The following is a 23,382-nucleotide window of genomic DNA, read 5'->3' on the forward strand; positions in this document are numbered from 1 at the left end:
GTCTTTACATTCTTTCGCGTGCCGCGAATACTCGATGTATGCTTCTTGGTGACGTGTTTTGCTGCGGATAACAGTTCAAATTAATGTCATCTTTTTCTGATCGACTGTCAATTCGAGTTTCTGGAGTTACCTATTCTGAAAACGAGACATAGCGCAGTAATCACTGGTCGATGATACTATCCGTCTCTGCGCGTTTCGCGAGGCGAAGCAGAGCACCGAAGCGCAAAATACTCCGGGTATGCAAGAGCTTCATTTTTTGCTAAGAAGCTATGTGGTGCTGCATCGGCAATTGTGCAGTTGAATGATGAATCACTTGGTTTTGTGAAAAATGCGCTAACGAGTACCGTTTGTTCGTTCGTGCATGTGCACTGGAGTGCACGTTTTTACTGGGGCGATCAAACTTAAGCAGCGGGTATACACTTTACCGGAAACTCGTACAAGCTGCATTTTTCAGCGGCACAGTTTGGTTAAAGGCGTTTCACGTCCCTATGACTCGGGATATTAGAGGTGCCGTAGTGGAGGGTAAATTGTAATTTTCACCATGGGGGTTCTTAAAAGTCGTGACATCGCGCAGTACACGGGTCTCTTAACATTTTACCTCCGTGAAGTGTACGTTTCAAGCTTGTATACTGCCATTGGATTACGGTCCTGGAGCAACATCCGGGCAGCAAGAAGCACTTTATGATTCTGATACAAGTTTAACCCAGCTGCGAATAGCGTTTTTGCACTGTTGTCACAGGAGAAAGAAGAAGAAGCTGAAGAAAGCGGACGTGCCCCGCATCGGCTCCGTCTTTTTGAATGATTCTGCCGGCACTTTTGGCAGGTCCACGCATTGACGCTCATCATCGGATTCGTGAGGTTAACCCGAATCGGTGGACACCTTTGGACAAGGTGGGCCAGCATTTTTTGGACTTCTATAGCCTCTTTTCTGTGCATCGCAAGTGGGCGCCACGCTGGGCCAGCGCCACGTAGGTCTAGCGAGCCCGCCAAACCGGCATGGCCGATATGCGCATGGACGACGAACTCTCCTCGGAGACGGAAGACGGCGAGGAAAGAATGGGTTGGCAGGTGGTCACCAACCGAAGATCGCGATCTGCGAAAAAGACCTGGGGAACTGGTGGAGCCGCCAATTTGATCCAAGAATCACAAGGAAAGGAGATCGCCAACAAAGGTGCTGCCGGGGCCGACAAGCTCAAACGCCGGATTGTGAAGGCGTCAAGAATGCCGCACCTGCCGGAGGAGCACAGGAAAATCATCGTTAGGCCTCGAGAAGGCCTCAACCTGAACAAGGTCAGCACAGCTATTGGAGAAGCGGTCGTCGAGGCAGCCGGGCTTACAGCAGACCAAGCGAAGGAAGACATCGTCTGCCCCAACTTCACACAGAATATTGTGGTGGTTAGTACACGGGACTCCTCTCATGCTGAAAGGTATGTGAGAATCAAGTCCATTACGATCATGGAGGCAGAATATGAAGTGAGTGCTTATGAAACAGCCCCCCACTCTACGTGCAAGGGGGTTATTAGAAGAGTGAACCTCAATGACAGTCAGAGTGTGATCACGAAAAAGATTGTGCATGAATACAACCCAACGGCGTTGGCTGCACAACGTATCAAAGCTACGGGATCGGTTATTGTGCTTTTCGACGGATTCAGGGTGCCCAACTTCATCAAATATGGGTCAACCCTCGTGAGGTGCTATCTGTACAGGAAGCAATTTGACGTATGTTACGCATGTGGAAGAATCGGACACAGATCAGACGTTTGTCCAACACCTGATGTTGTGCAGTGCAGGGGATGTGGTATGCAAGACCCAGGTGAGGCTCATATCTGCTCTCCCAAATGCAAGTTCTGCGGTGAAGATCACCCCACAGGTGACAGGGCTTGCAAGCAGCGGTACCAAATACCATATGTTGTAAGAATAAGAAGAAGACAACGCTCCAAAGTGGAGACCGAGATGGAATCGGCCCAACCGACAAAGGCAACCCCTCCAGGCGCCGGAAGGCGCTCACGCTCCAGAAGCACATCAAGATCAAGACAGCGCTCAACATCGAGGGGACGAAACCGTTCCAGGTCTCGGGAGGCGCAGGTGCGCTTCAAGGAGCAGGAGCTGAAGACAAACAAGAAAAAGGAGCCAGGAGCGACCTGGGCCGAGAAAGTCAAAGGTACTGTGAAAGTCACAGATGCGCTAGCCTCGCAGGAACAAAGTAATGATGCCAGAGTAGAACAGCTGATCAGAGAGGTTATATCACTAAAGAAAGCAAATGAAGAACTTAAGCAGCAGATTCAGGAAATGAAAAAAGGGTTGAGGACAGAAAGCGGCAGTGTGGCAATAGCTAAGCCGGTGTGTAGAAGTAACAGCCAGGAAGAAGACACACCGGCGCCCAAAAAGAGAGCTGTAGTTCCGGAGGCAGAATCGATGTGCTCGGTTCTGGCAGAGATTAGGAATGCGATTAGGGACCTAAAGGACACGGTAGACAGCGTTAACCTTAAGGTGGATAAAACATGGAAGTGGAAGTTAATAGCCGAGAAAAGGTTGAAAAGGCTAGAGGCCCAAGGAGAGGATGAAGAATATCTGCCCTTGGAAGCAGAAAGCGCTAGAATACCCCCAGGAGCGGTAGGTGGTACAGTCAAGCGAACAGTGACAGGGGGTAGCAAGTCAGGGGGCAGCGACAATAATAATGGATAATAGAAATAGACTTAGTGTGTGGCAGTGGAACTGCAGAGGATTTCAGCAAAAAAGAGCGTCACTAGCACAGATAATCAAAACGGTTGAAAATAGGCCGAAATTAATAATGTTGCAGGAAACTCTAGCGGAGGAGATCGGGCTGTCCGGCTTCAACTCGGTCTGCAAAGGCAAAGAACCAGGCAGAGGAATTGCCACCCTAATTGACAAGAAAATTCCCTACATAGAGCACGATCTAAAATTAGGGGCGAGTAAAATTGAATACATATTGATAGAAATGGTCCTAAAAAGGCACAGAGGTAAAGCGCAAAGCTTGTTCTGCCTCAACATATATAGCAGTCCCAGAGAGATGAGACAGAGCTTCAGAGCAATTTTTAATAAGGCCATGAGGGTAGCCAAAACTGCGCCACTCATAATAGGAGGGGACTTCAACGCCCCACACCAATCTTGGGGTTACCGCTGGAGTAGTAAAACAGGGGAAGGAATCTGGCATCTCGCCACAGATTTAGGCCTTTCTCTTATCACGGACCCAGCCTTTCCTACCAGGTGTGGCAGTTCCACGTGTAGGGACACTACCCCGGACTTATCCTTCACTTATAACTTACCCAGGGCAGACTGGATCAACTCTGGTACGGACCTAGGAAGCGACCATTACATACTACACATAATGGTCGAAACGACAGGGGGGGAGGTAAAGCATTTCACTTACACAGACTGCGAGCACTTTAGAAAAATCAGAAAAGACAGAGCAGACAGATAGAAAGGGGCGCATCACACTACAAGAGTGGGTGGGTCAGCTTAGGGACGACTTGAATGCAGCAACTAAGCCTATAGAGACAGAGGAAGAGGTTGAACAAATTGATAGTAGATTGGCGCATTTGATCGAAGCCAAGCAATCGATTTTACAAAGATGGAAATCACAACGCCTAAACAGGAGACTTAGAAAACGAATTGCTCAGCTCAATAAGAGTATAGAGGAACACGCACGATATTTGCAGAAACAAAAATGGGATGAGGTGTGTAAATGTCGAGACGGAAGGATAAAACGTGGAGGCAATTGGAGTCTGCTGAGGCATCTGTTCAACGAAAAAGGCACTAAATCGAATAGACGTACGGCAGTGGCGAAACTGGTACACCAGGAGAGTCAGACTGCAAGCGCAGAGAGCATAATGGAGCGATTGGCTACTAAATACTTGCCTCTCAGGAAAGAAGATCAGGATGTGAGTTATCCCGATTACTTAGGGGTAGAATGCAAATATATGGATCAGGAATTCACCGAAAGTGAGGTACGCACGGCACTGTATGATCTGAATAGTAGGTCAGCAGCTGGCCCGGATGGCATCTCTAACAGATTCCTTAAGAATTTGGACGACGATTCAATAAAATATCTGACCACATACATTAATGACCTATGGAAAAATGGGGTATATCCAGAAGAATGGAGGACGGCCAGTACTATCTTGATACCAAAGCCGGGCAAGCAACTCAACTTGGATAATCTGAGGCCAATTTCGTTAACATCATGTCTAGGGAAGACAATGGAGCATGTCATATTGAACAGGTTAACGAAATATGTGGAGGACAATGACATCCTACCGTACAATCTGATTGGTTTCAGATCAGGCTTGTCCACACAAGATGCCATGTTGTTAATCAAACATCAACTGCTATTAGCTAAACCAAAAAACACTCGAGCTCTCTTGGGGTTGGATGTCGAAAAAGCTTTTGACAGAATTAAGCATAGAGCAATACTTGAAGTGATTTCCGAACTGGGATCGGGGAGAAAACTCTACGAAGTGGTCAAAACCTTTCTTGGCAATCGTTCAGCTCACCTTAGATTCGGGGATATTAAATCAAAGAAGATGGATCTCGGTGACAGAGGGACGCCACAAGGGTCGGTCTTGTCACCTATGCTTTTCAACCTGGCCATGTCAAAAGTGGCAAAGGGACTAAAAGGGATAGAGGGCATTCACTTTACCATTTATGCAGACGATGTGACTATATGGACCGCTGAAGGAAGTATGGGACATGCGGAAAGCAGACTTCAGAAGAGCATTTATGAGGTAGAGTCTATTTTAGAAGGCATGGGACTCAAATGCTCTGCTAATAAGTCTGAACTCCTTGTACTCAAGAACAGAAGAAGGGGTAGAAAACCGAGGGGATACGTTCCCGAGGAAGAACCCAGGTTAGTACTGACCACGAAGGCAGGCGAATCTATTAAGCAAGTAGAATCCATTAGAGTCTTAGGGTTATTCCTGGAGGCAAACGGGGCAAATGGAAGAACAATACGACACATCACAAGCAAGACTGTGGAGGTAATAAGACTGCTAAGGAGAATCACTAACAGACACAGAGGGCTGGGAGAGGAGAGCGCCATGAGACTGGTCCACGCTTTCGCCTTGTGTCACTTCTCATATGTAGCTGGGATGCTCACTTGGACACAGACAGAGATAAACAAGTTGAACAGATTAATTAAAAGGCTAGTCAAAACAACAGTGGGGTTACCGATTAACACTCCGGATAACAAATTAATGAAACTCGGGCTCCACAACACAATAGCCGAGATAATTGAAGCTCAGCAAATTGCCCACAGAGAGAGGCTCTCTGGAACAAGGCCAGGTAGAGCAATACTAGAAGAGGTAGGATGGTGCCCAACCGAATCCAAAATTTCAGGTGAAGGCACAGTAGAACTAAAAGATAGCATAAGAAAGGTAATCAAGACGACTCCTTTCCCCAGAAATATGCACCCGGTGCACAACCTGGAAAGACGAAAGGCAAGGGCCAAAGCTCTCCTGCAAGAGATAGAACACGACAGAGAACATGCGGCATTTGTAGATGCTGCGTGGGTCAGAGGAAAGAAAGCCTTTACGGCAGTAGTAGTAGATGCAGATGGTCTCACTCGGGATGCTATTACAATCATGACTAAAGACACGACAGTCGCGGAACAAGTAGCGATAGCATTGGCTTTAAGGAATAATAAGTGGACGAAGATTTACAGTGACTCTAAGATGGCTATTAGACACTTTACCAATGGCTTTGTAACCAAAAGGGCTGCCCAGCTGATCGGTGAGTTGGACAGCCAAGAGATCGAAATCCGCTGGTTTCCTGCGCACATGGGGTCTGTCGATCCATCTCGGAAGAATTTAAACGAGATGGCTAACGCAGCTGCACGAGGACTTACTAATTGTGCACTACGCGACCAGAACCTTAATAATATACAGGAGGTGAACAGGGACCAATTACTAACATATAATGAAATCACGAGGCATTATTACATCAACAGAAGGGAATTCCCAGTGCCACACGCTAAGCTCAATAGAGCTCAAGCGGTGACTCTGAGATTGTTGCAAACAGGAACTTATCCAAGTCCAAACTTTATTAACAAGATATATCCTGACAGAGAGATACCAATCAATTGCGAAAAGTGTAATGGCATCATTACTCTGGATCACATGCTTTGGCAGTGTCCTGTGACTTTCACAGACTGTGACAAGGAGAGAGACTGGTGGCAGCGAGTCCTACACAGTGGAGGTCTTTTCGATCAAGTACAGGCCGTCCAGAAGGCCCATGATACGGCGGTAAAGTTAAACCTTACTGTCCCGACGTGGGAGCCGCCTGCGTCAACCTAAGGGTTGATCTTCAGGACATTAAATAAAGTTCATCATACCATACCATACCATACTGTTGTCACAAACCTCTCATATGCTTTCTGACGGCCGCAGGAAACACTCTTCAGGTCACCTCGCGATCAGCGGCAGAACGCTTCGACCACAAGAACTCTGTGACATAATTACTGTACGGTTTGCACGCGCGTTTACGTCGACGTGCTTTGGTGGCGTGTGTAAGCTATCGATTTCGCGTGTCGTGTGCATGTCCTAGCACAGAAAATCTTTTCATTCTTCGTAGGAAGCCAACATTATTTGAAATAAGAATGCAGAGGTGAATTGTTTTTATTTTTACTGAAAAAGTTCATCAACGGGACTTAGTATTTAACCATTTGTGGCATAGAAGATGATTGAGTAGAAAGAAAGAAAGCTATTTTACATCATTCTCAATGCCATGAAAGTCTTTTAAGGGGTCTTATCACAAGTTTCCCCGAGACAGTCTACTTTTGAAGAATTGGTTGGTTCTCCTAAAAAGAGACCGAAGCCCAAATTTTATTGTTGAGCAATGAAATGAGTTAGGCTCAAAATATTTCAAGCCAGGCGATTTCTTCAAAAATTTTGCAATTGTACGACGTTTCCTGATAGAAAATGCAGTTCCATCCGAATTTCCATTTTCAAAACGAGCAACCACACAGCGACCTCCAAGGCAGCGGCACTGCAGTGCATCAATAGTACCCCCCCCCCAAAAAAAATAAACATAAGCGCAAAAGGGTCCTAAAAAGCATGCATCCAATAAAGCAATCAATATGAAGAGACTCCTGCAGCCATCACTACAACAAATCTATGTAGTTGGCAGAATCGTCAGTGAACTCGCCTGCTAAGCCAAGACCACATCTGGAACCTCAAGATTGTTCCGTGTGCCCCATCGTCAAGATGGAACTTCCGGGTTAGTGTGAAGAACTTAAAGGCCGCTATGCGTAGGTAGCAAATATGGGGAGTTCCCTACACAAGTTGAAAGATGAAGTTGCTGCAGAAAAAGAAAATAATTTCGAGCTTTACAGCACAGAATGGAAACATTCAGCTGCAGCTTGAAGTAACCTCTCGGCAACTCTATGAAGTGGAAGCTCTAAATAAAAGGCAACTTCAAAGGGCATTCGCTCTTGACTGATTCAAGAATGATGACAGTAGCATGCAGTTTTACACGGGACTACTTAACTACCAGGATTTTCAGAAGCTCCTGCTACTGCTAATACCAGGTGAAAATTCATGCTATGTGTTTAGTAAGAAAAAAAAACTTCTGTCTAATGATGCCAGGGGTCCTCCTCGCAGGATTTCATCAGAGGAAGAGTTGTTGCCCACGCTAACGATTCTCTGGACAGGATTATTTCACCCGCACTTTGGGCACATTGATTGATGCATTTCTGCCAACACAGTGTCGATGGTATTCTCCAGTTGGGTGAAGTCCATGTATCTCCAGCTGGGAAAACCATCCTTGTGGGCACCCCAAAGAGTGATCGACCGCAATATGCTTGGTGCTTTAGCTAACCTGTACCCCTACACAAGAGTGATTATCGACGCCACAGAGATCAGGTGCCAGGTACCAAGTTCTCTAGTAATGCAGTCGGGAACCTATTCAAACTATAAATAAGCCAACGCTTTCAAGGTCCTTGGTGCAACACCAGACTGTGCACTCACCTTAAACGAGTGACGCAAATATGTGTGGTTTGTGACGACAGTGCGAAAAAGTGAGCTCACTTTATTCACTTTTCATGGGTTTAAGTGCCCCATAGAAAAGTAGTCATTTGAAGTGGATTTTTGAGCCAAGAATTTTTTCCTGGAGACTGTCATGACTGATAAAGAGTTCGAAATAATGTACCAGCTTGATGAAAAAGGAGTTGGCCTTAATATTGCGCCATTCTTCGGACAGGGCCAGTTCGAACAGGACGATGTCAAAGAAACAGAATATATTGCATCTTGTCGCATCCATGTTGAGCTACAGCACCTCAAGAGCTATCAGATTTGACCGCCTTTGACCGCCCCATACCTCTCTCCCTTGGTCCGCTGATCAACCAGATATGGTCACTCTGTGCAGTGGTACGCAACATGCAAAGTCCTTTAATTCTACAGTGTGAATAGTGACATTTTTAAAATCGGTAGTCTTGAAGGAAGCCTAACGGTGTTGTATTAAGTCCTTCTTCTTTTTCACTACAAATGACAGAAACGTGTCAACATAGAGCTTGTCCAGCAGACTTTCCATGTCCGTCAATTCTTCCTCACATAAACGGTACCCCTGTGCAATAAAAAAAGTGGGGTCCAAGCACTACAAGTCTGCCCACTTCGTCTAGGCCACACCCATCTGGCCGAGCACTTCCATATAGTATTTATGGTCGTTCTTGAGAGTAGGCCTGCAGTTCTCGTCCAACTCGATTAAGAAGCCTTGAGACTGGAGGTCTTGTTTCGTGACATCACTTAGCGATTAGGAGCGCTTCAGTTCCATGGTACCCCACGGGAAGGGCTGGCAGGATCAAAGGCAGTCGCATCTGGTGACGCGCCCAGCCATGGTGTTGTGGGACTGACGAAAATAGCACAGTTCACGATGTCAACAAGATGGCCTCCAGGAATCTTAGTGTCTTTGTATCGCAGCATTGCGTCCCTTTCATTTGCAATTCCATTCCTTAAAAAAGGTTTTAAGGACCGCGATTCTGTTTTTCTCAGAAGTATGTGAGTGTTAGCCGCACATAACATACCCGACAGCTTTAACACGAGACAGATCTTTAGCAGTTCGGTTAGCTAGTACTTTCTATGTCCAATTTTTGCAGCTCATAATGTCGCCCAAGTTGGATGCTGTTAGCCTATGACTCTGTGGCTGAAAACACGTCGTACTCTGTCTTTGTTTTCTGGAGGAGCCGCTGGGCTTCAGCAGGCGCCACAACTATCCATGAAAAACGCATAAAACTATGTCTTACCTGTGGCGCAACTGGCCCGCATATACTGCTTGCCACAAACACTCCATTATGTTCTACTTGTCTTAAACATAGTTTTTGGCTTATAATAGACATAGATGTCTTTACTGCAATGAACAAAATATAGAGGTGACGAAGAGAAATACCTCAACCACTTCCGCAGTAGCGCTGTAGCTCAATCGACTGCATAAGGGACTTCCCATGAAGTCAGACCACGAACCACTCGAAGGGTTTTGTTGTCTCCCACAGCTGTGGTTGCCTGCTTCTCATGTTGTCTGACATAAGCACAGAAAACCCACGCGGCGCAAGGTATTGTTTCCTGCATAGCAAACAGCTTTTTATCCGTATGAAATATGTGGTGTCAGCTGCTTTACTGAAATTGGCAGGTTGAAGCACACGAGCAATATGTCACTTTCCATTCGCTGTATTCAAGGCATCAGCAAATTCTGTAATGTCATTTCCTTGTTGTTCTAGCGGCTGCTATACAGCCTGGCCGTTGTATACCTTTCAGGTGTGAGGAACGGCTTGCCCACCTTCTGCAACATTTCGCCAGGAAACTTTTTTGGATGCTGTTCCCTCGTAGTGCATTTTTTTCTCGGCACTCACCACTACTGAGACAAATCAGTGGCTGAGATATGAGGTGATACCCCGGAGAATTCTTTTCCTGAAGCAGCACCACATATCTTAGCACTGGTTGCCAATGGTGGCCCACATACTTTCGAGGAGCACCTTCGCATCGTAAGTCACCTTGAAGTGACAAGGCTGCTGAAACTGCGTAAGGTAGCTTCGTCTTCTTCTGAATCCTGTGGCAACTGGCCCTCACAAATACCGCATTGCCACTGAAATTTGTTTATTTATTTGTACATACTGCAGTCTGTACAGACCAAGCAGGTGGGCTTATTTCTGGAAACACTCATGTAGGACAAGAATAATATGTACTCTTGTGCTAGACATGCGGAACAGAATAAGGAAGCGAGCAAAAAGAAAAAAAGTTACACGTTGGTATTTTTGTATAGCAAAGGACGATATTCACACCATCAGAAAGATGCACTGGGATAGTCAATATCACATACAATAACAAGTTCTGATCAGGACAAAATGCACTTGCATAGGCGATAGTAAAGATAACATGAATAAAAGAGGCGAAAAATACCATTCCATATCATTGTGCAAAATACATGAGTGGTGCCTGCTCAAAATTAGCAGCAGAGAAAATTTCTTAGGTTAGATCATTCCACTGAACATGAGTACGAGGTAAGAATGAATTTTAAACAGGTTAGTGCGTGCACGGAAAGGGAGAAAGTTGTGAGCGTGACGGTGTCGAGACGTGCGTGACAGGTAAGGTTGAATGTATGTTCGTCCATTAAATTCAAGCGACTTGTCGTACATTGTGAAAAGAAATTTTAGTCGAGCCACAGGTCTTCGTGCTTCTAGGGTAGCGATATGGTTTTTGGTCTTTAGTTGTGACGGCGAATCAGTGGACCTAAATTTGTTGAAAATGAACCGTACTGCTCGCTTCTGAACCATTTCAAGCGTATGCTTAGCTTTCATGTAATAGGGGTCCCATACTATTGAGGCGTATTCTAGTTTTGGCAATATATAAGTTCTGTATGCTAGAAGTTTCAAATTTGAAGGTGCTGTGTTCAGTTTATGACGCAGAAAGCCAAGATTTCGAGAGGCGGATGCACAAACGTTCGCAATTTGTTTCGGCCACGATAGAGTGTTGGTAATCGTTATGCCTAGGTATTTATATTCCGAGACTTAATTTATTTGTGTACTATTGATGCAATATGGAAATGCCATAGGTTTCTTTTTGTTCGTGACACGAAGTAAGACAGTTTTGTCAGCATTTATGGTGATGGACCAGGTGGTGCACCATTCATTATGTTTCGCTAAGCTAGTGCTTAACTGGACTTGATCATCACGGGAAGTAATCTCTTTAAAGACCAGACAATCATCTGCGAAAAATCTGATGTTAACGTGTGGATGAATTGGGCTTGTTATATCATTAACATAAATTAATGATAGGATCGGGCCGAGTATGCTTCCTTGAGGTACTCCGGACGGAACTGGTAATGCAGCAGAAGCATGGCCTTTAACTACTACGAACTGACTACGGTTTGAAAGGTAGTCTCTTATCCAATTTACGATAAATGTAGGAAATAAATGCAAAAGTACTGGCAACAGCATTTTTTGCATGACTACTGCAGCCTGATCCCAAAGAGTCTTTAAGGGGAGAGAACAGCGCAATAACATAATGAAAACAGAGAGACAGCACTGCACTTCATAGCGCTGTCCCTTCATCCCCGTCTTGACGGGTTGTTTTATCCCCTGCACTGCAATAGCTGGCAGCCTGAAATAGCATCGCCATTTTACATTATACGGAAAGACTGCCTGGGCGTTGCAGCGCGCCTGACGTAGTAGATGCGCTCTCGCTGCGAGGAAGTTTTAAAGTCTACATCGTTAAAGGAATGCCATGAAGCCGCAAAACGCCCGCATAACGACAGCAGACTCTGTAGTTATAGTAATGCCACGAAGCCACTGTGCGTAGCGCAGGCGCAGCGATTCCTACGCGAAACTTTGAAACGAGCTACACCTTGTCGAGCAACAGAAAAGCACTGCCAGAACTGCAACTATCTGGTTACTCATCTTCCTGATAAGTGCCACTTGGGAACACAAGCCTGAAACCGGAAAACACGCACGTGATGCGTGCGCGACTCGTCAACACCCGAACCTGGAGTGTGTTCTTTCTCGCGCGTGATTTTAAATGACTATTTCGAAGCAGCGCGTAGTTGATGACACAGACCTACACGGCAACCCGCCAGGGTAAAACAAAGCAAACACAGCACAGCTGCGCCAGCGCAGAGTGTTTTTTCCAACGCAACGCCTGCGCTTAATCTGTTCGATATTAAAAACAGTTAGCATGTCCAAACGAAGTGCAGTTAATTACGTTGCGCAGGAATAATTCCCTGACACAGATGGAGTGATGATGTAGCTTTCGGCGATGAGCTTGTATGCCTTTCGCTGACATGTCGTGGTCGCTGTGGACTGGGACGCATACATATCCATGCGCGCTTTCCGAAGTGCCGGCAACTTATTCAAGTCGCTCTCCCATGAACGCACCGGATACACGATGTCACTCATTTCAAAGCAGTCTCGTCCAAACAGTGCTTCTACGCCAACAGTGGTTCAGCATTGTAACAGCGAGTCGGAGCTAAGCAAGCACTATGTGCCAACACGCAGCAGAGAGGCGGCCAGGCGGCCTAGATGGCATCGCCTAAGATGGCGAATGTCTTCCCAGAGCACTTTTCGAATGAAAAGCGCAACCGCAATTCACCGACAAGTGGCGTATTTTAGCAAGAGGTTTATTCTGCACTGGAATGATGAGCGGGAACAGAGCCAGCTGTGAAAAAACACAACGACGAAGGCATGAGCAATCGCGCGAGCGCGTTCGAGCACTGGCGCCGCTCGTGCCAACGAACCAGCTGGGGAAGATGGCGACGACGATCGAGCCGTTGCTGATGATGCTAGTTTTTCCACAACGGAGTCAGCTCTTGAAGAAGACGACGACGACGAATGCGCGAGCAGTGGCACAAGCGCACTCGCGTGGTTGGTGCTCAAATTTTAACAGTCCTTTTTGAAAAAGAAATACAAAACATTAAAAAGAACGTATGTTCTCGAACTACGCTGTTCATGCCTGGGACCCAAAGAGGACCCAAAAAGTAGCTAGGCAATGTGTTTCTATCGCTCGAGGGCCTTTTTCGCACCAGTAGCCAGTGCTTTACTGTATGGCGCACCAGTCCAACACTCCATCATCGAGCGCGTCATATTTGGGTCATAATGCGACATGGCACTAGACACTGGGTACGTGGTAGTGGGTTTTTCAATAAGGTGTATGCTCTATGGCCGGATGGAGTAGCGAAAAGTGCTACTCTGCTGAGGTAACCGTTCTAAAAATAATATGTCGAACCAACTTGCCTACACAGTATGTGGCAATGTGCACTTATGTGCCACTCTTCTACGAACCTCTTTCACGCAGACATGGGTCACCGTAGTTGCTAGACTGAGTCAGTACCACTGTTCGAAAAACATTTGAGAAACCAGCTCTTAGGCACCCGTTTGTGAGTTGAGTGTTGCCGTCGGTGAAACCGCGTGAACGCGCGCGTGCGACTGCTCGCGCGTTTATCAACTTCTTAAAAAGCTGGCTCAGATACCGCTTATCGTGTCAGCGTTCCCATAGTGCCCCTCCATCTGGAAATGCGCTGACGCCACTGGTCACCTTCCAGTCAGAGCGGTGTTATCGGTCTAAAATACAATATCTCAATATATCCCGAAATGAAAACACATAATGCTGCGCTCAAATATGGGAACATCGTAATCGTCGGAGATTTTTTAACGCTAACTTCGCGCACTGCGTGTGTGCCACTCTGTCTGTGCAGGTCTTCAATCAACATCTGTGATGTTAATTTGGGTTACTCGGTATGCGCCAGTAGCAGTGTGCCGCCCTTTAATAAACGTCTTGCACGCTTACTTTGGGAACCAGATATATGCAACTGGAAATACTCCGCTCCACATTGACTAAAAAACGTCTTTTAGAAGAAGAGCCGGAATAATCAGAAGATGCTGGCGGAATGTAACCCACTTCAGAAGGGATCCTGAAGGACAGCAACCCACTCTTGAGCAGGCTGCGCCAAACGCGCTGTGCTCATGTGCCATTTTTCAATGAAAATTGTTCGCGCCATAGCTTTATCAAGTATTTACCGAATTGAGTAGATGCTACTTAACATGTGGGCTACGTTGAGCAGTATTGCTGTTTTGGTGGCAACTTAGGGCCATTGCTAAAAGAGAAGGAAAATTACATGATACATACCTGTTTATCCAATCTATAGTATGTTAAATTGTGCACAAATGCACCAGTTGGCCTTGCGGTCTTCAGAGAACGCCAGCAAATAGGATGATTGTTCCGCCCTTCATTACTCTTGCGTACGATTAGTGGTGTATTTCCTCCGAGTAACTGCGTCCAGTGAGACGAAAGCTACTTTAAGTGCGGGCCAATGAACGCAAGTTTATTGAAGACATGCTATTTAGACTAGTATTTTGTTTAGAAAGGAAATATTGTGTAATGCAAGTTCGCACAAGTTTTCTCATTAGGAAATGCTCAGGCATTTAATCACCACATATGATGGGACATGGCCGTTGAAGCTTCCACGTAGTAAAAAAACAACGCTTAAGGTTAGTGTGGCAGATATGAGCCACAGCGTCTCACGCGAGATAATCGGCTTGACATCCGCTTTGTAATTTTAGCTCCTAGAGCATTCTTGCGGAAAGTAATTCTTACGTAACTTTCGGCGCGAGCAATTCACAACAAGTTCCCTCGAAAAAGAAATTGCAGTTATTGCGCGCAGGTATTGCGCGAGCAAATTCAGTATACTTAAGGAAGAATGCTTGGCCTATATTGGTTTTACCAGCGTATACATATATTTAATTATATTTGTAGTGTAGGCTCTAGTAGGTGCACTGTTGTTGCTTTTAAATAAAGAGGACTGATTTGAACACACAGGGCTAAAGATTGCTCGGCTAACTGGGAGAAGATGACTGATGTAGAGTATGAGGTTTTCAGGTTTGCACCCGAACAGATGGGCCTTGAGGGTGAACGAGGGTGGCCTCAGCTATTCCAGAAGATAAGAGGAGAACCTGAAGCTCAGCTGCTCTTATTCTTTCTGCCACTGGTATTGTTCCCGAGTGACGGCGGGGAGTAACATGGCGACTCAATGCCTTGGTCGAGACTGGTGATGCTCCCACAGTGGACCTCCAGCCGGGAGGCCAGCACGGGTGTCACAAAGCTATAGCAGAAGAACTTATTCTTTAGCCTCAAGTGCAACATTTAAAAAATCTTATTATGACTTCCAGAAAAATGAGATCAAACGAAGTTGGCTTTCATAAACCAAAAAAAGTATATCTCAGAAAGCTTCAGAAATTTTCTCATCATATTTTCTTTCAAGTTTGCTGAGACATTTTATTGCATTATGTAACAATATTTTTACAATATTGTCGCTTATTGTGGTCTAAGCGGACCGGGCCTCATTTTCGTGAAGAGCTTATATTCACAAAGGTAGCAGCATGTTTACGTAAGAGGTGAAGTGTCATATTAAATCAAAACAATCCGAGAAGTCCCTCAGGGCAGTCGTTGCTTAATGTTTGTGCAAATACCCGCCATGGTTGCTTAGTGTCATTGGAATAAAGCAAACAGCGCCACACAAGAGGAGCGAGAAAGAGCAACGGACGTAGTTTTGGACTGCTAAGCACGTGGTTGTGGAATCGTATCCCAGCCATGGCAGCCGCATTTCCATGGGGGCGAAATGCGATAACTCCCGTGTACTTAGATTTAGGTGCACGTTAATGAACCCCAAGTTGTTCAAGTTACCGGAGTCTTCCAGTATGGCGTGCTTCATAATCAGATCGTGGTTTTGGCACGTGAAACCCCATCATTTAATTTTTAGGAGCACATGACAGAGCGCTAACGAGTACCCAAATGCTTTATTTGCAGAAACAGCACATAAATATATCATTGAAGGTAAGATAAAGGAAAGAAAAAGGACAATGAGCGTTAGTCATGGAGATAATTCAGTTCTTATGTTGATCGCATTGGGGACGCAGAACTGACGTATGCATCGCCGCTTTTAAATATACAAGAGGCCTCAAAGATTTCCCGCGCGCGCTGTTTAGTATATCTTTTAATTATTTCGCTTTTATTAAAGATCGGGTTGCAATGACACGTGTTACAGTAGGCAGCAAGATGAGTGTACGAATTTCCTTTTAATTAAGCGTACGCTCGCGCAGGTGATCATTATTGCACTTCCCCGTTTTCCTGATGTAGCAACGTTTACAATCCAGCGGGATTGTATAGACTACCTCTGTTGTACAGTCAAGGGACCCGGAAACATGATTCTTATAGCGCTTTTTTCGCGGGGCTGTATCCACCGCGCCCCCCCCCCCCCTGTTGGTTATTTTGCCGAACCCGCTGACTTTAATACGGGCATTGCCCACAAACCTCACTCCTGTCTTAGCCGCAATTTTCATGATGTCATAGGGAACACGGTGTACATACGGAATGACAGAAACCCGAGATTTCGAAGGCTGTAACTACATAGCTTCTTTTCTAGCGTTGTATACCTATTTTACCTGGTAAGCAGCACCACTGCATAAAATGCTAGTCATGTTGGCTCCTTATGTTAGACGGTACCTTGTGCTGTAAAGCCTTGTTCAACAGAGTGCTCGCAAACATGCCTTAGCGATGCCTCGTTTTACGAGTTCGGGGTGTGCGAACGAAAACGGGAGGACCCCGTGATGATGGCTGAAAACAATTTCAGTGTCTAGAAACCTTAAACGGTTATTGATGGGCTCCTCTGTTTTTAATACAAAATCCCTCATAATCTCACTGCAGGCGTCTATAATTCTCTTGAAGTTTAAGTCCGTGTCACGAGGGTCAAATGCATAGAATACTAAAAAATCCCCAACAAAACGGAATAGTCTTGCAGTTGTCGGCTGTAGGCGACCAAGTAAGCCCCTGTCATAGCGCGCCATCAAAATGTTGCTAATTACGGGTGCCAAGCATGAACCTATACACACTCCCTGCTTTTGAGTTAAAACCTTATTTTCATGACAAATGAAGGTAGATTTTACGTAGTAGGTGAGCATTTTCATGAAGCTGCCGATAATCGTTCTACAGGCATTTTCAGATCTCTTACTCTCAATGTGATCACCCATTTCTAATATCAGATTGCTCGTTAACGAGTAGTACTAGTCTTTGACATCAGCGGAAAAGCACAGAAGTCTAGGGAGCGCTCACTTTGCGAGAAAGTAGACATTTCATGCGGCTTCAGGATGAGGAACGGGTTGTCCAGTTCTATATTTCCCAGATATTTTTGCAGGAAAGCACGTAGTAGTCGCGGCCAAGTTCCCGCTCCAACACAATCACACAGAAAGGGGTTTCTACCTTATGTGTTTTTACAGAGAACACAAGGTTGCGGCCTTTGAATTCCTCACAGAGGATGCCAGCTTGGTCAGACCCGACGACTCGTACAATTTGGCTGCTTCGGTCTTCACCTTTGCTGGCTTTACTCCGCTTGCGTCCTCGAAATCGCTGCTCTGGGCTTCTCAGCCCTGAGGTTTTAGGTCACAGCAAGGGTGACTACGAAGCCACATGCCTTGTCCGAACAGAGCAGCCTCAGCTTCTGGCTTCTGAGAGAGGAGAAACAGACGCTGCATTTTCGCGTTCCTTGCGTTCATTGGGTCGCCCACAAGGAAGACAGTCGACGCATTCTTTGATAACACGATCCGCTTCCTCGTTCGTAGCTCTAGAAGCTGCGTTTTTGATTAAGCAGAGCGTTTCTTACTTGTCTATTTGCGGGTGTTGCTTTGGTTCCGCACACAAAGTTACGAGGCCGCAAGAGCAAATCGCGTCCACGGCGGCCGCATTTCGATGGAGGCGAAAGGCAAAAACACCCGTGTACTTATACTTAAGTGCACAATAAAGAATTCTATGTGGCCAAAATAACTCCGCAGTCTCCCACTATGGTGTGCCTCATATTAACACCGTGGTTTTGGCACGCAAAACCTCACAAATACGTTTTTTTGCAAATATGCAAATGATATAGCGAAAATGTTACGTGTAAGTTCGTAGTTTACGCTGATATCAGTATTTGTGTAGGTTTTTCATCAAGAGCAGACACTTTTGCAATATTAAATGAAGCTTTAGAATCTTGAAAGTCATAGGCGAACAATATTAGGTAAGAAATACTTACCACAGAACCAACGGCAGTAAACTTTCGAGCTAGGAATAGACATCTTTTTGGTGACTGCCCAGTTACTATAGGCACATGAACTATTGATAATATAATATATTTCAAAGACTGGGTGTTTATTCTGCTGATAAGCTAACATGGGATGAGGCTGAGACTTTGCATTGGAAAAATTTTGCCAAATCATGGGCATTTAAATATAAAATGTTACACTTTTGCATATTCCGTCACAGTACTAGTTGACACATTGCTCACACTTAATCTGAGGAACCACGACGCAGACAAACGTACTCCAACTGTCAAACATAAAAAGTTGTGTTATGCGTCACTTGAAATGTCCATTTGCAGAGCACACGATAAATTCGTTCGAAAAGTAGGGTATACTAAGAACCAATGACTCCTATCGGTAGAACATAATCAAGGAGCACCTTTTATATAGAAAGAAAATGTGCCTAGAAGAACGTTACGAAATTAAAGCAACATATTTTAATGCAATAAATAGGAAGAACCGAATTCGGGAAGGTCCTGATGCCCCGCTAAACGTACTGCCTTTAATTTTAAGAAAATAACTTACCTCGTTTGCTTAACATGTATGACACGTCGTGTCTTGATATTGTGTACGAATGCCGTACTTAGTTTATCTATTTATTTTTCAAGGCATTGCTGTGTAGACTGTACACCTGTTATTTTCGTCCCCACATGTTTTGAGTTTGTGTACGTATCAGGTATAGCTGCGAACTTTTGCCACTCAGTTAGCATTCGAGTAAAAGGAAGCACGAACACCAATTCGCGTTCTGTTCTTGCTGCACTTCCTACATACAGTGTTTTCACTGCGCTTTCTGCAGTCATCGAGTGAGGTCCCTTCCTGCTTGTCTGTGCGCGTGCTACACCATGCTTGTTAATTTAGTTCGTGAGCAAATGCTCATATGACTTGACAACCAATAAATATATTACCCTTACTTCGTATAGTTGCCGCCTTAATTCGTACAGTTGCCTCCTTACTTGAAATTGCAATCGATACCTTGTCTTTCGGGTGAAAGTGCGACTTTTTCTATAAATAGAAAAAAAAAACAAAAAAAATGATTTCGAATGATTTGACCTAGGTGGCAAACAGTGCTTTCCCCTCTCCCAAGCAGGCAACCTGCCCTGGGTGACCAAACGCCCCAGATTAAAACATTCTAGGCGGGCTCAATGCCTCTTCTGTGCCCTTCGTGCTTCCAGCCCACGACGCCGCTACCGCCATTAACGTTGCATCACCGCCGTCTTTGCAACCGCTACCTGTCACTTAAGGATTGTCGGCTACTGTATTTTAATGCGAAGCATTCTTTGAGAATTTCAGGCACTTTGGGTGCATCATCCATCTGTCTGGCGTTCTACGCACTCGGGGCTGGCTGTGCCTACCAAATTCAGCCGCTGGTATATGCTAATTTTTGCGTTGAGGTAGTGGTGGCATCGTCGTCATTCGAGCTCCGTCATTTGCTTTTAATCTCTCATTGTCGCGTACTAGGGTAAGAAGATCTGTTTATGACATCTGAGCAACACCGAATAGTGGATGCCTCCGCACGAAGTTTCCCGCTCAGTGCATGCTAAGTGGCTCCAGACGCTCGCGAAGAAGCATCTTGAAGACTGTAGATGCGTCTATAAATGCGTTAACATGGACACTGCGTTCCTCAGAGGTTTCCTTGAGCAGCTCAAGATATTCATAGTACCAGAGTGCTACTTCGCTTTGAAGAATGGGAATGTGCTCGCAATGATGGAGCAGCTAGGCGAGCCAGCGCTCTTTCTGACCCTTAGCAAGTCAGAACTCCACAATGATCTCCTGTTTTAAGTGATTAGGTGAGTCAAAGATTGCTTTGAGGCGCGCCACCGCAGGTTTCATACGATAGCCAGCTACATAAAAATGCTTCACATAACTTCTACGCCAACGCGACAGACCCGGCTGAGAGTCGTAGAATGACGTGACGCAGAGACCGAGGACCGGAGATCGGCGGAACACACGTGATGCAGCAAGGGACGGCGAGGGCTGAGTGGACGGTAGTGGTGGGATTCTCCGCAAATGCCTTGCGAGGAGGAAGGGGGCGAGAGGATAGGACAGAACACGTGATCCGGCTTTGGAGGACAAGGGGAGAGCAAGATTAGCGCCGCGCACGAGAGATGGCAGCAGGAGCGCGCGCACCTAGAACAGGGCGCGGAGGATGACCTTGGTTACTGCGAGGCCGACGACGACGCGAAACGCAGGAACGGGCGCCAAATTGCTGCGCTCTAAGAATTGATGGGGTTTTACGCACTGAAATCACATTCTGATTGTGAGGCACGTGTTAGGGGGAGACTCCGGAAATTTGTATAACCTGTGGTTCATTTACGTACACATAAATCTCAGTAAACGGCGGTTTTTCCATTTGATCTCCATGGAAATGCAGCTGCCGTGGCCTGGATTTAATCCTGCGACCTCAGACTTAGGAGCCTAACACTATAGCCACTAAGCAACCACGGTGGGTGGATATAGATACTTAGACGGCAATGGCATGTAAAAACTTAGACGGACGCTGGCGTAGCGCCTGTGCATTTCAACGCCTTCCTTCTCTTTATTTACCTTCTCGGCCTTGCCACGTTTATTTCAACTCGAATTTTTCTACATACTTCCCCACGGAAGAAGCAGTAGACATCTCATGGTGATGCAGGACTTCAACTGGTCCTTTAAGTATTTTGCTTTCTTGCCTGTTGATAGAACAAGCCCGCACCAATCCATAGCACGTTGTCCTTGCATCGATTACTTGAGCGAGTGACCAAAAAAACACCTGTTCTTTCTACGTCTTCCATAAAAACAACGTCAACAGCTTTTAACCTTTCGTTAGAGATTTGCGGGTACTGATGAAGAGATCGTATTTCCACAAAATGCTCCTTTTTCCATCTTTCCCAGAGCTTATTAAACAACTTCTGACGGTGCTCGAGCTTTCGGATAACATCTTTTCCAGTAGCCTGTGTCGACGATCACATATCTCGAAATGTGGGGCCCGGGTTACCGAGGATAGAATTACCAACAGAAAGTGGACTGGGCATACCGGCAATGTTTTTTTTTTGCTTGCGTGTACGTATAATCAAAGAAAGAACGGCAGTTGATCCCGGCTTCTACTTCTATGAGTAGAGTCCTTATCTCGGGGATTTCCAGAATGATCTTCCGGATAAATTTGCGCAGGGCTGATTTGATCGACCAAATTAGTATTCCCCCCGCCCCGTGACACCCCGCCCTGGCTCGCTGGGCACGAGGAACTTCCACAATACGATGGGTGGCGAGAAATGCTGCTAATGTTCCCGATGCCCCATAAGTCTATGCTCGCCCTCTTTAAGGTAAGCACATTGTCAGAATACACCGCGAGAGGCACTCCCCTACGACCAAGCAACCTTCTGAAAGCAAAAAGGAAAGTGTCAGACGAGTGGCCTGCTCTCATTTCTTGATGCACCACTCTACGTGTTGCACAGGTAGAAGTTACTATGTACACCTAGTGCACTGGGTTTCTATTTTGCGGCACTGCGCTTATAACGGGTCTGCAAAATCAATTCCCATCTCTTCAATTGGACGAGACATAATGTTTCGGGCTGTTGACAGTAAAGCGTACACCACGCTCACAGGCTTGGTGAGGAATCCTTTGCAGAGAAAGCAGTTTTTTTATAACGAAGCCGACGAGTCCTTGATCAGCTGCTAGTCCTCCTTCGCTCTGGTTTTTCAGTTGAATTTGTGCGTACCGACGCCCCCGTTGCGGGTGCGGTATAAAAGCCATGACGGACGTTCCGCCCCCTCTGCCGTCAAGGTTAGGGGCTGGCCTGCAAGCTTCAAGTCGGTCTGCGGCGCCCGGCCACCTGAACGTGACTCTGCCAAGGTCATCGAGCTGCCGAGACGCCGACGATATGGTTCTGATGGTGGAAATACCGAGGCCCCAAATCGCCGGCTGAAGAGGAAACTTCGTAGGACGTCAAGCGTGAGTGAGCTTAACAACAATAAGCGGCCCTGACACCAAGCGGACACAATCGTCTACATCCCTGTCGCTCTTACAGGCAACCTCAATTCCCTCAATAGGCAAAAAATAGGCAATATACACTATTATATGGCCTTCACTGCCATCTCGGAGTACAGAAGTGCAGCCAGAACGCCAGCGTGAACATGAACCTTCATCGTCGGATGGGCAAATCAAGGCAATGCTTGCACAGTTGATTCATTCCTTGCGAATGCTGCTGATAGGAGTTAAGACGGTCGTTGCCTATCTCGAGAAGCTGGCACCACGGCAAATCAGAGAGGTCCAAATTAATCATAGAAGAAACATACTTCATGTTGATGTGACCACACGAACCATTCTCGACACTTTGAAAGCTGTAACTCAGCTAGGAAATATATTTGTCGGCTCATTCACCCTTCATGGAGGCAGCACCACCGCCAGTGTTATCTACCATGTGGATACCGATATTCATAATGGTGATCTACCAACGCTAATCTCTTCAACTGTGCATATCAAAGACATACACCGTATAGGATGGTCGAGATACATAAAGCTCATTTTGAGAGAGAGACCTCACCAACCCATGTGAAAGTGGGTTATGTGAGACATGCTGTCTCTCCATACATCCTTGACAATGCGACATGACAATGCGGCCGTCATAGCAACCGCGTGATGTTGGAGTCAAACCGTCGTTGTCATACCATTGTCGTCGTTCCGGCGTCGGCATCACGTGATGGACATACCATCCTCGTCACGCTTTCAACATTTCGTCACCGTCATGGCATGGCCCTCATTGCATTGTCGCCATGACCACCATGGTTGTTCCATCTTTTTCTTATTTCTCCGTCGGTCTAGCATCGGCATTCATCCAGCCATAAGGCGGTCACCCCACTGTCATCACGCTGCCATCGTCAAGCAGTCGCTACCATACAGTCATCGAATGCCATACAGGTATTCGTCTCGTATGATGATGACACGACAGCTTTTATTACAGGGAACTTGGAAACAGAGATAGAAGCGATGGGTAACAAAACGCTGTCTAACAGATGCCTGGGCCACGGTGAATTCTTTAAAAATAAACCATTCAAAAACAAATTATTTTGTACACGCCTAAAGGAAAAACGCTGACAAAGAAGTTGAATTTATTTTTGGGCTCTCAGCAGTTAGAGTTGGTGGATTCTGTTAAAGCCCCTGGAATACATTTTTCAAAGAACCTTGCATGGAATGTACATGTTGGAAACCTCCATTCAACGAGGTCGTTTGCCATTGTTGTCCTTGTACGTACGCGATGTATTCTTCCTACAAAGGTGAAGATTATGATCTACAATGCGTTAATGTC

The 23,382-nt window shown here is 45.9% G+C and overlaps 1 protein-coding gene across 5 annotated transcripts in view; it reads right to left on the reverse strand.

Moving 5' to 3' along the window:
• The window catches only part of LOC142590574 (uncharacterized), a 197,943-nt gene that overhangs the window by 102,964 nt on the left and 71,597 nt on the right, over window positions 1–23,382 (reverse strand). For 4 of the 5 annotated variants that reach the window (XM_075702861.1, XM_075702859.1, XM_075702860.1 and 1 more), the window contains one exon: window positions 14,121–14,264. The exons of the other annotated variant lie outside the window; for it this stretch is intronic. In XM_075702861.1, coding sequence (XP_075558976.1) covers window positions 14,121–14,264 — 144 coding nt within the window. The remainder of the gene's footprint in view (window positions 1–14,120; window positions 14,265–23,382) is intronic. 5 annotated transcript variants of the gene reach the window in all.

This window comes from Dermacentor variabilis, chromosome 8, assembly GCF_050947875.1.
Source record: "Dermacentor variabilis isolate Ectoservices chromosome 8, ASM5094787v1, whole genome shotgun sequence".
Classification (NCBI taxonomy): domain Eukaryota; kingdom Metazoa; phylum Arthropoda; class Arachnida; order Ixodida; family Ixodidae; genus Dermacentor; species Dermacentor variabilis.